This window comes from Acromyrmex echinatior, chromosome 18 (genome assembly GCF_024713525.1).
Source record: "Acromyrmex echinatior isolate Ae372 chromosome 18, ASM2471352v2, whole genome shotgun sequence".
Taxonomy (NCBI): domain Eukaryota; kingdom Metazoa; phylum Arthropoda; class Insecta; order Hymenoptera; family Formicidae; genus Acromyrmex; species Acromyrmex echinatior.
Window position 1 is genome coordinate 2,267,083 of NC_141869.1, and position 17,534 is coordinate 2,284,616.

Sequence of the window (17,534 nt, forward strand, 5' to 3'; positions counted from 1 at the left end):
TGCGAATGGAACTCGATATGAAAGAAGGCTCTCGATGATGAAAAGATATCCATTTCTCCGCAACAACGTCTTTCATCTTTCCATACGCTCCTACTTCGCGTCTGCCTGGCAACGTGGTCAGAACCAAGCTGATTGGCCGGAACTCAGTGAAAAGAAGACTCGATCGAAAAGGAGAGAGACTTTTTTCCGTCTTGTCCCAGTCTGAGATCCGTACCTCCTTTTTCTTGCGGGACAACCCCTTGCCTACGATCGCGCGAAGTCGATAAGTCAAAGCGGCCGACATTTTAATTATGGCACACCCGGAAATTGCAAGGTACACAGAAACGAATGTAACGCCAGCGATCCTCGTTAATTCTTCCAGCCCGACTGCGTCTTCCCGTCCTGCCTCTCTCTTTCCGATTCATTCTGTATTGTCTCGTACAGAAAATATGTGCTCGAACGATACGATGCGAATCTACTTTGATTGCGATACAGGTGAAACAAGTGAATTTTCAATAATTGAAAATCAGTTTTTATGTTCGTCTATAAATGGAAATTGGAGAAGTTACTTTTTTAAAGAGCTGCACAGAGAGAAAGATTAGAGAAAAAAAGAGAGAAAGAGGGAAGGAGAGAAGATTTCAATGTTCAAACGTTCGTTCTTATCTTTCACAATATATACAATTATTTGCTATTATACAGTGTTCAGTGTTTAAAAGATTACCAGTTTCCCACGCATTGCTAAATAAAAATGTCTCCATTTATCTATTTATCTCTTCGGAGCTTTTTTACACGAAATGAAATAGGATCCAACCGTTCTGTTTTTATCGGGCTACGAGATTTGAATTATGATCGTCGCGATATTGGCCGCGGATTAATGTTCGATTTCCGCGCCGGATGTGGTTGCTAATGGACGTGCGAGTGACTCGAGGAGATATTGGAAAAGCGATCAGTTCCTTTGAGAAATTTTCGATAACAAATATTCGCATTTATCTAGGTAAAATAGATAAGAATTTAAATTACAAACGCTTTTAACTATTTATCGCACGTTTCTATCTCGCTTACGTTTCTATCGCGGATTGCAAGAGAATATTGTGTAATACTTGACTTGCGAAAAAATGCGAGTCTATGATAATGCTAATGTTACTCCACTTTTTCATGCAATCGCTCGCTTTTCATGTAATTTTCGTGCGCGCCTCAAAGTTCCTATAGGATAACTCCGACAAATACGCCGCGCTGGAATTTACGCCGCAAAAGTCAGAAAAAAAATGAAGGAATGAGAGTAATATTTCCGCAACTACTCCGTTACATTCCTTTATGTTGTATTAATAATGTGTTATGATTTCAGTTTCTTACTGTTAATATTAATGAAATTATTGTGAGTTGAATCGATTTGTCACTGTGTTAAGTAGCGTCATTATACTTCGTGATTATATTTCGCGTCATTATATTTCGTGATACATAAATGTAGAGGAATAGTAAAATATTATATGTTGTATAACAAAATACAAGTACTTCGCTCTTGTATTCTTCGTTTAGTTTGTTGTCTTGTATATCCCACCTGTTTGAGATATATGGCATTTTTAATAGACGGGATTTATGCCCAAAGCATACAAAGTGCGTAGATTGAATTCAGTGCACTACGATAAACGTATTACGTAAAATATGTACCTCATGTCATAACACTTGTAATACCTGGGAAGATTGTAATTATTATTTATTCTTCATATACATATTTATCATTCTTAATAAAACTTTATAAACGCATTGTAAAAAAAAAAAAATTATTGTGTCATTTTACGTCTTATTTATATGAATTATTTGTAAATTTTTCATGAGCCATATATACTTTCCCTCCTCCTATACGGCAAAAATGCAAGGATTTAAAAAAGTTCATTTTTTAATACGAAATATAAATATTTCAGATTTCTAATACTTTTTTCATAATAGTAAACAGTAGAAAATTTTTACTGATAATTCGCTTACTTTAAACATAATAAATAATACTTAATAAATTAAATTTTTGATAGCGGCGTATATATTGGAGTTACTCTAATATCTTTCCGCGTTTGCGCCGCTACCCCCGATAACACAATCGAATCGTAATTACGTTAGCGTGTCTTCGTCCGGCCAGACTTAAAAGTTACGGAAACTCCCGCGAGCAATCGTCAGGATCGTTTAAGCCTAAGTGATCTAATTTTCAACCACCAAATGGCTGTCTTCGGATTCCTTAGTAGCTCTCGTTAACCGCCAGTGTGGTCGAGGAAGTGTGTCTGCGGGTCTTTATTGGTTTTAGATATCTGCTGAGGTCGCGTATAGTTCCACAAATGAACTTCGTACGTATATATATTACATATACCCTCTGGCCGTTTGATACTTCTCTCTTTCCGATTTCGCTTTCCAAACGGCTTTTCACGATTTTTCCTTCATATTTTACGAACCACGCGAAATTATTTTTGAAATAACTTTCATAAACTCAATTTCGTAAGGAAAATTAATTGATACAGGCGATGCGATTCCGCTCGAAATTTTTCAATTTAATCTTCCATTCTCACCGCTTGTATTCCCGATGCATTCGATGCGCACACGTACTCTCGCAACTTTTCAAAAGAGAGTTAAAATCCAGACGAAGCGTTAACAAAGTCAGCAGTGATAATTCGAAACTAGCTTACACTTACGCAGCATTATGAAATCTTTCTCGCTGCGAAACTGCTGGCCACTATGTCATCGCATGCAAGTTGCGACGTCGCTGACGTTACCTGGGAAAAATGTTATCCGACACCATATGTCTTCGGGATAATGTAAAGAGAGGCCGAGGGTCGGTAAGAATAATGCGGGCGTTTTCAGAAGTCGTCGACGGGCGAAATGGATTCTCACGAGTTATCCATGGGATATGGGTTAAAGGTCGAGGAAAAGGGACGAGAGAACAGGGCCCATATTCGGACTCGAGACTCAGAAGGGGTGCGCGAAACGATGACGGATGAAAAAGTGCTTGCGATTCGTATAAAGTGATTTTAAGTGAGAGTCAGCTCGCGTCGAAAGTTCACCCCGCTGAGATATGACGGCAAATATTAAAATCTGCTGGCCGATTGTCAGAATATTCGTGGCTGTTCGGCGCGAATCTATAAGGGAGATTCTTATTTCACAGGGAGGGACACGATAAATTGCAAATGCCTGGTATATGTACTGAGAGAAAAGTTTTGGTATTTGTGACTACAATTGCATAGTAAAATAATGATGGTTAGGAGCTCCATTTTGACTACATTTGTATGGCTAAAATAACTGTAAATATACTTTAAAACTTTTATAAACTTTTTTTGCTCTGAAGAATAAAATCTCATTCTTAAAGACTAAAAATTGAGGCACTTTTTTTCAAGAATAATTAAATCTTTATTCTTAAGAATGAGATTTCACTCTAAAGAATTCAGAGAATATAAAAAAAAAATAACTAGATACAGTATTATGGTAATTGTATAATTTGTTTAGTGTATAGAGAGGGAAATAATCAACCAATCTTTATCATTAATGCTTGAAAGATCGAAAGCGTATAAAAACGAATATAAAAATATATGCTTTTTTGATTGATGAAGGAAAAAACATTTATCAATCGAAATGAACGTTTTCATTCTATCGTGCTGCTCCAGGCATATTTACAGACTCACGCGTTATGTAACACGCAATCGATGACTTATGCAAAGCCGATCCCTGCACCATTGGCGATCTCCCGCTGAATTTATCGCGGTAACGTACGATTATATAGGCGGCAGGTTCCAGGCTGGGGCATCGATCCGGCGTGAACTCCGGTCACATCGTAAAGTCAACAGTTTCAATAATATCTCGCTATTTTGTACGTTCCGTTTATTGCGGCGACAGTAACTCGTCAGAAAAAAAAAAGATAGAAACTCTATACAGACGACCAACGATCGTCACATGCAATAAAGATCTCACTCGACGACGATGCCGTCATCGTGATGTGTTTCCCAGCGGTGGGTCGAATGTCGCATAGATGTTTCGAGGGAAGAAGAGGATGGAAAGATATGCGCCCGCTGAAATATTCGTCTCTCGGCGGTAGATACGACGAGGAAAATTTTGTGTACTTATCGAGTTATGTACTCGCTTCACGTTCGTCGGATGTATCGAGCCAATTTGGACGTCTGCAGTCAGATCAACTGCAGCTGCAGGCGAGAGGAGAAAACGGAGGCACGAGAAAGGGGAAAAAGGCGCGGGAGGCTGGGTGCAGATAGCGAGAATCTGGAGGACCAAGCCAGAAGGTAAAGGAACCGATTTCTACGCCAATATTTGCGAAACATTACGCCACAGTAAAATGACACATACTCGCGGAATGAACACTCCTCAAGAGTGAGTGAGAGAGAGAGAGAGAGAGAGAGAGAGAGAGAGAGAGAGAGAGAGAGAGAGAGAGAGAGAGAGGAAGCATTCTTAGCGGGACATCTTATCGAATTCCGTCGGCTCGCGAATCACAACGACGAATAGAGTTCGTTTGCCATCTGATTTGCATCTGAATCGAGTCGACGCTCATGCACAATTAGATCGATCGACTGTGTTGGGACCACTAGAATAGGATTGGTCTCTTGGAGAAACATCGTCGAGAAAAATGCATGAAAATCTTACCGCTTTGAAGTGTCTGGAGTCTCTCATCCGAAAACTTTAACCTTCAGCAGATACTATACGTTTTCACGAGCTTTTGACGTCATGGGATTCATTTTAAAGAGAGGAAAATCTTTCGAGTTAAAAGATATAAAATTTTGATCTATTACCTAGAAATATCTATTAAATATAGATATGTATGTATACATACATGAAAACTTTTTAATTATTATGTTTTATTATATATTTATATATTACTATATTTTTTATATTTGATTATAAATGCAAATAATTTTAATGTAATTAATACCTGTTTCAGTATTTACAAAAACAATCAGCAAAAACCAAATGATTTTAACCACAAAAGATCTTATTAATAAATCAACATTGTACATACGTAATGAGTGCAATGCGTAAATATTTCAAATTTTATATTCACAACGGTTACATTATTTTCCAGCAAAATGCATAAAACGTACAATTCAAGCGACCCTCCTTCCCCGCCTGTACGCTTTGTCGTTATTTAATAATTAAGCGGATTAAACGGCCGTCCCCTTATTTATTTAATAAACTCCGTAAACACGCGTGTGCCAACGCGCGGAACACTCGGTGGATTATAAACTTGGAGCACCCAACCGTGAGAACGAGAAATTCTCTTTGAGCGACCTCGCCCGTTTCTCCAGCACTTCGAGAGGGTGACCCCGATAGTTCGAATCAGCCGCAAACGATGACGTAATTTGGGCGGAGGCGATATTAGTCGAGGTGTTCGGATACCTCCGGCAACTAACGCGATTACCGAGCCGTTTTTGGTTACCCTCGTGAGATCATAGTACCAGGGGGAGGGAAGGTGGGGGAGTACAAGGAATGCCCGCACCACACTAGCACCCTCTAGTTCTCACCCCCACGTCGTACAGCCGCACGTCCGCACGCCCCGTTTGTTCCGGCCGCGCGTTATACGCGCCGAGGGCTCGAGGACTCGAGGGCTCGGAGAGATGTGCGGGCGAAACTTCTTCAGCAAGTACTGCGCATAGCACCGGCATCTACTTGGAATAATTCGCGTAGTTAGCGCGCGGCAGTTTATCACGCCGCGGGTGACAACGTTCGCTCGTCGTACATAGATACGCTCGCACTTACGGGTTCCGTCGACAAGAGGGGCGGTGAGAGGGAGACAAAGAGAGAGAGAGAGAGAGAGAGAGAGAGAGAGAGAGAGAGAGAGAGAGAGAGAGAGAGAGAGAGAGAAAGAGAGAGCATGTTGTGTCGTCGCTATACACACATAGTTTAGTAAACCAAGACCGCGGTGGATACTCAGTAAATGTCGGATGAGGGACGAGACGTTTCCAAAATAGTTGACGGGTCTCCAAAATAGTCGGTTTTACTACTGGCTACTCGCTACATTTACAGTAACGCGACTTTAATCCCACTGCTATCGTGTCCAACTGTAGCAGTTTTCGCCGTTTTCGTTCTTTGAATGCCGTGCGAATCTTGATTTAATTATTTAATTTTACGGTAGCACTTAAAAATGGTAAATGTAGAATATTTATATGTATGAGAAAAAAATGCGGCTGTCGAAACGAAACGCCATGAGATATTTATTTAGTCATTATGAAGATATATTTACAGGAAAAAGAGATTGATCTATTATTTTTTGTAATAATTCGCGATATGAAAATTTATCTCACATTTTATACATAATGATTTTAATAAATTTTGAAATATAAGTAATTTGTTAATTTTTGAATATAAATAATAAAAAATAAAAAAAAAAGATCAATACACTTTGTACATATTACAATGTATAGGAGGTTCATTTGAGAGTTCAAATAATATAATATGTAAATAATAAATAAATGCACGGTAAGGTTAAATAACGAGGTCAATCGTTCCGCACGCAATTACGATGAAAGGAATCGGATATCGGGTGGTTATTGGCAAAAATATCAAGAATATGTTATACCCAATATTTCTGACTCTTTCTATTTGATGGATTATTTTTTCGTAATTTTATTCGATCGGTATCACTAATTTACCTAATTTACATTGAGTGAATAATTTTATGATTAACCGAATCTATTGCGTCACACATTCACGTAAGATCGAGGGAAACTGATTGCAATAAACCTGATAGTCATATTTAAATTAATCCATTCCGTCTGCGCTTCTCTCTCGTTTAAGAAACAATGTTTTCCCATTGATAAATACTCGGCGTTGCGGCTGCAAGATGCTTTAATAAAAGATCATCAATCACTTTCCATTACGTGCTGGCGCGCGTATACGCGGGCTATGTTTTGTTGCAACACGTGAAAGTCGCGTTTTAATGAAAGATCGTCGGTCTTCTAGATTTCATTCTGGGCGCCCGGTTCATTTTGCCGTATTAAATTCTCGACGTGCAGTCGACAAAATGGCGACGTGGCGTGACGTTACTTCTCGAGATCGTCTATTTTAATGAAAAATAACTCAGTCCGCAATACACATCGAAAGGATCGTTATAAATATTCCTCTCGCGAATGCAGATTCCTTTCGCGACGGATTGGAATTCCTAAGGAACTTCATGTCATCTCGTCCCAAGTCAGAATTGCCTTTCCACTTCTCAAGATCGATACATCCGCATCGCCGGTCTCACTACGAATTGTTATATCCGTCGTTTACACAACACATTTCACGTGTGACGATCGTCGATCTCGTCTGTGGACGGAAGGGAATAGTCTTTTCCAATTCTATCTGGAAGGAGGAAGGCTGGATGGCGCGAACCGTCCGGAGAGGCCGACGTCCGCAAAGGCTTCCGAAAATCGTGGTACGCGCGAGCCGGCAACTTGGATTTATGTCTCCCATAAATTCATGCGACTTCGCGGACCGTTTTTCCGATCTCGAATCCCGTTTGCCAATCTCCCTTTCTCTCTCTTTCTCTCACTCTCTCTTCTTCCAGCTTCTCTAACCTCTTTTTATCCCGTGGCTCCGGCACTCTTTTCTCACCGGCGCATTCCGGCATTCCGCGGGTTCTTCCCCACCCACGAGAATGAATCCCTCCTGGCTGCGGTCAGTTTGCTACTTATTATCAAGTGAAATATCGCGGTCGATTTGTTATCGCAGAGGGTGGTACTTTGCGAAAGATTGTGAGGCTTACGATTCATGCGCTTGTTGCAGCGACAAGAACAGAAATCTCGATGTTGCCGGCGTACTCTGGTATTTTATGCTCTCGTAAAAATAACATGTCGGTTAATGTTTCGAGTGCTTCATACATCATTCGTATGTGTCACAAACAATTTTGTAAAATAGTGAGTCTGATATATAGCTAGGATTTAAAGAAATGACGGTACAAAACAGCAGGAGCTTTAAGAATTCGTTGAGGAATTATTACAAATATTAACAAATCGACTGTCTTTGACTGAATTTCCAGTCTTGTGCCTAATCCGTCTTTACTGATTAGTAATCTTTATTAATAATCTTATATTTTAATATATATTAATATATATTTAATATATAATATGCCTTTTAATATATATTTCTATATATATTAAACATATTTTAATATATTTAATTTTATTCAATAATTTTACATTTTTCCTATCCTAACTTATTTGTTTTTTAATTGTACGAAAAAAGATATCCGCCTATGGATTAGATAGATTCGTTAAATCTCCTTGTCAATCAACATGTCAAAAGCCCATCATTTTATGTATGCGTAATTGTGTATTTATCATGGAATAAGTCGTAATAGATTCAATTATTCCTTAGATTGTATTTTCTAAAGAAAACGAATCCATTCCGACATGTTCCATGATAGGTATCCTTATCCGAAATAATTCGAAGAATAATTATGAATACTCCGCGAATATACAGCAAATATATGATAATAAAGAAATTATTAACCTAACAGATATTCTATCATACGATGTCTTCCTTCTCCGCTTTTCATAATCCTTCATCACACTTACACGATATTCACTTGCAAAAGCTAAATGAATTATGACGCACATTAATCATACTAAAATACAACAATCACACGGTGTCTTACACGAAACTCCTGATGCAATTAATCGCGAAGAACACGAAATACTTGCTTCGTAATGGAATAATTTCAATGCAAGTTATCCACTAATTAAATTTCACGATCTGATAACCGCAATAATTCTAATAATCGTATAAATAACTGACGTGCAACGTCACACGATACGATCGTCAGCGTGGCTTGAACGGTAATGTGACTTAATGAGACAACAATGATTGCCCCCCCAACCGTTACAAGTCGCGCTCGCGCAAATATTTATTTACATCTATACAGGTACACTATAAAGAAATGCCACAAGAAATGAGCTATTATAAAATAACAGTTTGTCTACATCGTTTAGTCATGCTGTTCTTATTTCGCAATTACGTAGAACAAGACGATCGAATTAACCGAAACTGCGACTCCGTCGAAGAAAGTAAGTCCAATTAATAGAATAGCAACCTTAACATGTATTAGCTCGCTAGATGAGAAAGTCCGAATCGAGAGTGGAACGATAGACTTGCGATTTAATTTCGCGAACAAGTACGCGGGAAACTGGCAACGAAACTGGCAGGAAGAGAATGGTTAATTAGCCCTGCCACAAAGGAGCTCGATTATGTGGTGCTATACGACCGCGAATAGCACAGGCTACTTTTTTCTGCTCTTCCTTTTCCTTTGCACCTCTCACACGCAGCGGCTCACTCACTTATACCCTATTAGTCGACGCATAGAATATAACCGTATACCCTGTGCCCGTTGGAAAAAGGGTTGCCGACCTCGATACAAGCTCCCTCATTGTTCATCGCACGTGTGTGTGTGTGTGTGTGAAAATGTGTAAGCGCATGCAGCCATGTGCGCTAGCTTAAAAGGGTGGAACAAATTTCTGCTCGGCGCTTTGCAAAGGCAGCCTCTTTGGTTGAAGAGGCAAAGATGAATTTTTCGCCGATCTGCGTGCGTCACGCGCGCATCAAAGTGTTTCGTGTTATTTGTACCTTCGAGAACGGCGCCTGGCGTTTGTGTCCCTCGAATCGGATTATTAACTTCGCAAACCTGCCCACTTTTGCGATCGTGCACGCGAAATATCAATTTTTGATTTTCTTGTCGAAAGAGACACGCCGCGTCCTGTGAACCTTTTTTTTCTCTGCAGCAGCTTATTACAGTTTCACGAGTTTTTGAGTGATTTCAGAAGCACATCGCGACATTGTACTTTTTTTGCGATACGAATTCCAATTTAGGACATATGACTCCGATGGATTTTTTGTACAATTTTTTATCGCACACACAGTAATTTTTTATATTTCCATTCCGTAGTAAACAATTAAATATGGAACAAGCGACATGAAAAGATTCAATTATATCCTCCGGTGTCTTTATTTAAATAAGCGAAATTGACGTCGCTATGCGATGAAGTGTTATCAAAGTATATATTAACGACGCGGGAGGAGGAACATTTTGTACAGTTGAGGGATTAAATCCTCGAGGAAAAACACAAATCCAAACTCCTTCTGCGACCGACTTCGTCCGATAATCCGCTTTCGCTCGTCTCGAATTATTTCGAAGAGACGCGCCGCGTAGCCGCCTCCCGACAGCCCGACAAAGACGCTTTATATTATTTCGAGCTTAATTTCGACTTGCATTATCCGAGTTCTCAAGTATCTCCCGATATTATTTCAACTGTGAAGGGAGAGGTTCGATCTAGCGGCGCGTCTCTTTTCCTCGCGAGGAAACGTAGATGAAGATTTTCCTGCAAGGGGAGGCCAAAGCGGAGAATCGTTAGAAAACGGAGTTACGAGAAAGAGAAGGGAAGGGAAGGGAAGGGAAGGGAAGAGAAGAGAAGAGAAGGGAAGGGGCAGAAAGGGATGAACGAGAGGGAAAAGGTTAGGTTAATTAAGGGAAGATTTAACGACGGGGTTTGTCCACCCACGTCCATTCGCGTTCTTCCTTCTTCGCACCCCATTCGCCGTGGGAGTTTGGCTCGAGCTAACGCGGAAAGTTCGCGTGGATTTCTGAAATTCTAATTCGCTCCTCTAATCTGCGCTATCCTTCTTTTCACCGACGTCCGCCTGCGAGGCACGCCTAGCTTCAGGAAGCGCTCCGCTCGTCTCTATCTTCTCACAGAGAAGCGAAAGAGAGGCGGCAGATAATTACGTACATAAGAGTGATCAGTGATTCAAAGAGAGGCGATAATTGAAAAAGGAAAGAAACTCGCGACGGGAGAAACGTTCGGATGTTCTCTGAGATTTGCAATGAGGAACGTTGCGCAACTTCTTGTCAGCGTTTCGGGGATGAAACTACGTTTCCGTGTCTCGTGAAACTGGTGAGGTAACGACACGCATTTCAGGGGAAGAAGGGGGTTTTAGAGGTTGCTCGTGAAACTCACGTAAGTATAACGAACACTAACTATTGCGGCGCGTAATACACTTACATGATTACGACGGATAATAATATTGCGCCTAATATATACTGCAACACAGCGCGCGTTGTAACACGATAGCGTAACAATACCGCGCGAATACTGACGCATTAGCCTAATCTATAAGACGGTGCGCCTCACGCACTAGTGTCTGGAACTTGTGTGCGTTAATATATCACAGTCGTGTCCGCAAGAACATACGCGTGTAGTCCATCACGTGTACACGTACCTTATGTAATCTGCAACATCCTTTACATAAGGAGAAGCCCTGTGGCGATTACAACGTACCTCGTGTAGTTCTAGTAAATTTGATATTCGTTTCTTTGACGATTTAAAAACGTGATATTTTACAGTTATATTTATATGCAATATATTTTATATATAATAAAAATTATTAAAATTAGAAAATTGTTATTTTTCATAACTCATTGTTTAGTACATAAAATCAAAATGATATTTTTATGTAAATTTTTATAAGTTAAAAATAAATATAAAATATTTATATTTATTTTATAAAAATAATTTGACAGTTTAAATATTATGAATCAAAACAAACTCGCTCAACTTGTAATTCATTGCAATTCAATTGTTGCAATAAAAATTGTAAATGATAAACTTTGTATTCGAGTTAAATGCTATTAAAAATAGAGCCTTTTGTTGAAATATTGAAAGATATATCTTGCGTATATTTAATTTATTATAAGTATTATAACACATCAGTATGAAACTTAATATTTTACAGAATTATATTTACGCGCAATATTGCATGTATAATATAAATTGTTTAAATTTTAAAATTATTTTACATCATTTAGCTACTAAATAATGAGTAAGATAACAACTTTAAAATTTAAATAATTTTTGTTATACATGTAATATACCATGTGTAAATATAAACAAATTCGATCAACTTGTAGTACATTACAACTCGAATACAAGACTGCCGCAAGAGAATAGCTGTGTAAATGATACTATTGTTAAATTTCACGTATTTCCGAAAATACATAAAAAAAGAACAACAAGAATCTTAAAGTGTTTCTCATTTCTCGAGAAGATTAAAGAGACTGATGGAATACTCTGTGGAAAATAACAAAAGTTACACGGCATGTCGGGATTCACTCAACATCAGCGGCCGCATTCATGCAAACTTAAACGTCGAAGAGCTCAGATACGTATTCTTCCCGGCGTCTCTCGGCACCGCAATATGCGGACAAGAGAAAGAGATAAAGCGAAAGAGACACGCTCGGACATTGCATCGCTGGCATAGGACGTTGCTGGTTATCGCGGAAAAGCTCAGGAAAATCGGAGAGAGAAAGAAAAAAATAGACAAAGAAAGAGAGAGTGAAGAGGGGGAGGGCAAAGCGTTGAAGAAAGAGGAAGAGGGGGAGAGAGAGAGAGAGAGAGAGAGAGAGAGAGAGATGCAATCTAGAAACTCTCGGGAACCAATCTTCTCTGATGAAAATACCTTGTCCTCTGTGAGGTTTGATACCGCACCCGTGGGGGCCAATTTCGTTTGTTACTTTTTGGAATACCGCGAGTACGTTTGAATTGGACGGAGTCCTTCGGTCCTTGCGAGGCAGATTCCAGGGGAACGTTTTGAGAATACGTGCGGGCGAGTGTAGTCGGCAAAGGGGTAAGGAGATGGAAAATGCATTGTCCTCTGGAAAATGCGTGTCACTTTTGCGATCAATTCTCTCGGCGAAAAATATTGGTGCAGCTTAATTAGAGCTTAAAACCACGTGCGAGGACAATTGCACAAAGGAAAAGCGCCCGGGATATTAAACTTCCACGAGAGAGATATAAAGCGTGTATAAAAGCTTATCGTACTTTTTAATTGACACGATGTCATTTGTATGGAATGTTGATGTAATTGTCTCCGAGAGACAATTACAAATAACATATATGAAGTTGAAATTTTGAAAGTCGTAGTAAATTGTAAGTTTTCGTAACGTAGAAAAATTCTCGCGATAGAAAAATGGATCTCAATTTCGTGAAAGAATATGTCAATAAAACCATCATCCGTTTACTCTAGGATAACCTGTATTTGCGGGTCTTATATGGATATTCGACGTGGGTGTTCTGAGTCGAACATTTCAAAAACACTACGCACGCTCGGCTATTACTAGAAAGGGTTAGATCACCTGAGGGATCAGCAGGGGAATTTCATGTTGGTCGTCGGGTCTTCTGGGAATCTGCACTGCGACACTTACATTCTCACTATTCTTATCCCTTTCTATGTCGTTTCGAATCTCTCTCTCTCTCTTTCTTTCTCTTGTACCCTCTCACCCTGTCACTATTCCGGTTCAGTCGATAGCAGCGGCGAAGAGAGGCGCCAAAGATGGATTCTGATATCGGAAGGATCGGGAGTAGGATTTCTCAGGTTATATTCTTGCCGCGAGCTATACGGGATATCCCGAGATTCGAACGTACTTTGCTATAAGCGACTGCTCCGAGTGAGGTTTCCATGAAAGTTACACCTTCGTATGATGTGGACTTTATGATCAACCCGCACGACGTTGTACTCGCGTACATCCGAGTAAAGAAAACGCACCGTGGTACCCGGATATTACTCCAAGTTGCAAGAGAAAGGAAGCGGAAGCAGAATCAACCGCTTATACGTAATATAATGGAGAACAGGAATTTTTGCGGATGTCGTTCACGCGATTAGGGCTTGTTAGCTCATCGTGCTCGTTGCGGAATACACACAGAATCTTACATGCCATTTGAGAGAAGCCCTGAGAACGTCTTTAGGACATAGAATGTCTTAAGTCTTCTTTTCTTAAACTCGTATCAGCTTACGGATTGATGATTACGATTGACGATTGCTCTATTTCAGCTAATCACGATGACTTGCTGCATCGTGATTGACTGAAATAGGACCTGACAACTATTAATCGTCAATCCGAAATCTGATATAGGCATTAGAAGTTTGTGCTATATGGGATGTCATACTGATAATAGGTCTATTCTTTATTTCTGCTAGAATGCATTAAGACTCTTTCTCGCTTTCGCCAAATATTAAACGTATCCTACTTTAAGTTCCAAAAGTGTACACTAGTTTAGCTATAAAAAACTAATCTAATATTTTTATAATGTAAGAATCTGAATTTGTCACGTCCAAGTTCTGTTTGAAACAATGCACTCGGGAATGGATCGGGAAAGCTTGGATCATGCGATTCACATGGCGGAAAAACCGCAGGCGCGTAAAAGAAAATCGCAACCACGATTGGCTCATGCATTTTTCAGCGGTCGCTTCAGTATTTGCTTGATCGGACGTTTGTACGTCCCTTCGACATCGGGGCGTACCTTTCGCCAGGTTCTGCGAAAGGCAGTACGCGGTGATAAAATGGTCGTATGCGAGGGAGTGTGTGCTCGAATAAGTAGCGCGAATAGAAAGTAACGCGTACTTCGGTTCAGTCGCAAGTTCGCGACTGAAGTAAGAGATCGATCGGAACCGTGCCCTCGCGAAATAGCGACCTATAGTATACCTATACCCTTCATGTTCGATCTGATCGCCACGAATCGTTTCTTCGCGGCGGCGCGGCGTGACGTGCGTGCCGAGCTTGATCGATTTCCCAAGCGAAATGTAACCACTATTTCTCTCCTTCCTCGGTTCTCATTTTCCATCCAACGTCCAGGAGAGCGTAATATGCGCCTAAGACTTCCCTTTAAAGCCGTAGTAAATTAGTTCGCTGCGTGATCTTCCTTTGATTGAATGGAAAAGGAGAGCGACAGTCTGCTTTTGTGTAAATGTCGTTGCTATTACTGTTACTATATTATTTATTATGATTGATATGAGATGATATTTAATCTTCGTAATGTTGATTTTATTTTAAAAGTTTATTCCTGTTAACTTATGCGAAAGTTTAAAACAAATATATATGTTTAAAAAAACTTTCAATTAAATAAATCTAGTTTTATATTGCATATATTTAAACTCGAAAGTTTGATGAAACCACGGAATTTAAAAATATTGAAAGCCGTATAGAACTTTCACAATTTAAAGATAAAAATTGAAATTAAACTTATATGAAATCAATTGATTAAAGTAGAGTTCGTAAAAAATTATGAATTCAATTTACTCTTTGTCTAATTGTTTTAAATTTAATAACTATTTATATTTTTATTATACTCTCTAAATCTAAATCAGTAAATAGTCACTAATTACTCAGTAAAATATTGATATTTGCACGTTAATTTTCCAATATCATATTGAATTTAAGCACTAAACAAGGTTAGTTATATCACATAATAAAGATTAGCTAGGTAAATTTCATATTTAATTCACTGATTATCAGTGGAATACTTGGCATACTATCAGTGATTATTCAGATTTAGACAGTATGGAATATATATAAAAAAATAATACACATAAAATAATACCTATAATAATACATATAAAAAGCAATTATAGGTTCAGAATATATATTGCATTAAATTCTTACTCACCGATCACGGTCAAATTATACCGGAAGCTGCGCGTCTGGCCCTTCCGGAAATCCACTCTACATCTGTACGTCGCCGCATCATGCCGCTTTATATCATCGATCACCAGAACCGCTGGGCTTGGAAAAGACGTTCGGAAAAAGGCGCGTGGACCAAAAACGCCGGAATCCGATGAGTGGTGTGCCTTCGTCACTGGCTTCTCTCGCGCATCGATTCTGCAATGAAAAAAAAAATTCATTTTAGAAATTGTTAAACTTATAAGAATATAAAATATTCCATAATTATAGAGTAGATGATAGGCGTTATCCCATTATCTCTTACTGATTAACCGTTATCAAGAAATAATTTTAGAAACCATTATCAAATTTAGAGAATAACGATTAATAGACTAAATTGTTATTTTTATCAAGCCATATTTTTATAAGAGCAGTAATGCTTAAAATTCTAATACTATTACGAGACTATTTGGAAAAATTTCCAATCAGAATCGTTCCATTATTCTTTACATTTCCATTAAAAAAAAAAAGAGAATTCGAATCGAACCTTTTCAAATAATTTTATTATAATATCTTTCCAGCTCGAATATTCTGGTAAGTTCACGATTTAATAAACTAGTTAGCTATGTTACAAACTAATAGCTTACAAACTAATAGCTATGTTCATCAGAAATCAGATTAGTAAACATTTAGTAATTATAATTGTTTGTGGAAATATAGTTTTAGATTTTCGGTATATTTAAATTAATATATATCAGAAGTCTTAATAATCATTAAGACTGATGATCAAGTTACTCTTTTCTAACAATGATAATAGCTTAATCAAATAATTGTTTAAATAATTTTTAAGTAACAATTATTGCTATAACCGTTTAGTAAAAATAATCACATTACATATAATATAAATGATATCTTTCTCTTGACAAATTCTCTCTCTTACATTGATAATAAGGCTTTGTTATTTAATTTAGTCAATTTACAACTTAAATATATATTATCTTTTTTTATGCTAGATCGATCTCGTACAATTTTCAAATTCTTTTTAATTATTTTGCATTTTGCATTCTATTCTTTAAGTTCAATACGGCGCCATTGTATACTCGAGGTTCTTTTTCTTCCGCACAATTGTAAGACAATTACCAGAAGTTTCAAGAATTCACGGCACGATCGGTGGTATTCCAATATGTACATAGAAAACGATCGTACAATTTCCGGCCAATGAAATTCCAACCTCACGCAAGGAGATTCTGCTGAACGACGGCAGACAATGGGGATCGCGGGGTTGAAAGGAACGACGGGGAAAAAAAAATTTGCATTGCGATTCATTGACCGCCCCAACGAACCATGATAGCATGTATCTGAGTATTACCCGCTTACGAGCCCAATATAATTATTTCAAATCGATGAAATAATTATCGTGCGCGGTGCAGAGAGAATGGGGCGTGGCGCGTCCAGGTAGCCGGCGATAACGCAATTAAATCGCAGCCGTGTTATCCGATATTTTGAACGGACACCGCTCATTTCATCGATATTGCGTAGATACTAGCCTAGGTAAAGAAAAAGGACCGATATGCGCGATCGAATCGAATCGAATCAAATCGAACCACGCTGGCTGATTACAATGGATAATTGGAAAATATAATCATGCCGCTCGATATAATCTACGGCATTTACGTTATATTATGGTTTAGCGCTCATGTAAATATATGCGGATGTTTTGCAAAATTGAGCGACCGTTAAGATGCAACATGAACGATTGAATTAAATTCTGATAGCTGATTCTTTTTCTCTCTTTTTCGTTCTTCTCTCTCTCTCTCTCTCTCTCGGAAACTTCTTAATTTGAAATGAAGACGATAAGAGGATTCACAAAGATAATACAATGTCAGCAACATCGTGCGCGAAATAAATTTGCAAAATAATGAAAATCAAAGAAAGCACTGAAAATAAGAAATGAAATTGAGGTGGAATAAAGAGAAATGTTCACAGTTGATTTTTGCCGTTCCGTATTTCGCAGTAATTCTGAAATGAGATTTTACGAGTGCGCGTTCAGCGATTCCCGTTTGACATTAACTGCAATTATATGCACGTGTAATATAGTAACTATATATTAATG

General features: G+C 38.5%; 1 protein-coding gene across 4 annotated transcripts in view; it reads right to left on the reverse strand.

The window, feature by feature from the left end:
• Positions 1–17,534, reverse strand: part of LOC105147740 (kin of IRRE-like protein 1) — a 447,481-nt gene that overhangs the window by 84,308 nt on the left and 345,639 nt on the right. For all 4 annotated transcript variants that reach the window (XM_087415491.1, XM_087415489.1, XM_087415488.1 and 1 more), the window contains exon 4: positions 15,429–15,640. In XM_087415491.1, coding sequence (XP_087271617.1) covers positions 15,429–15,640 — 212 coding nt within the window. The remainder of the gene's footprint in view (positions 1–15,428; positions 15,641–17,534) is intronic.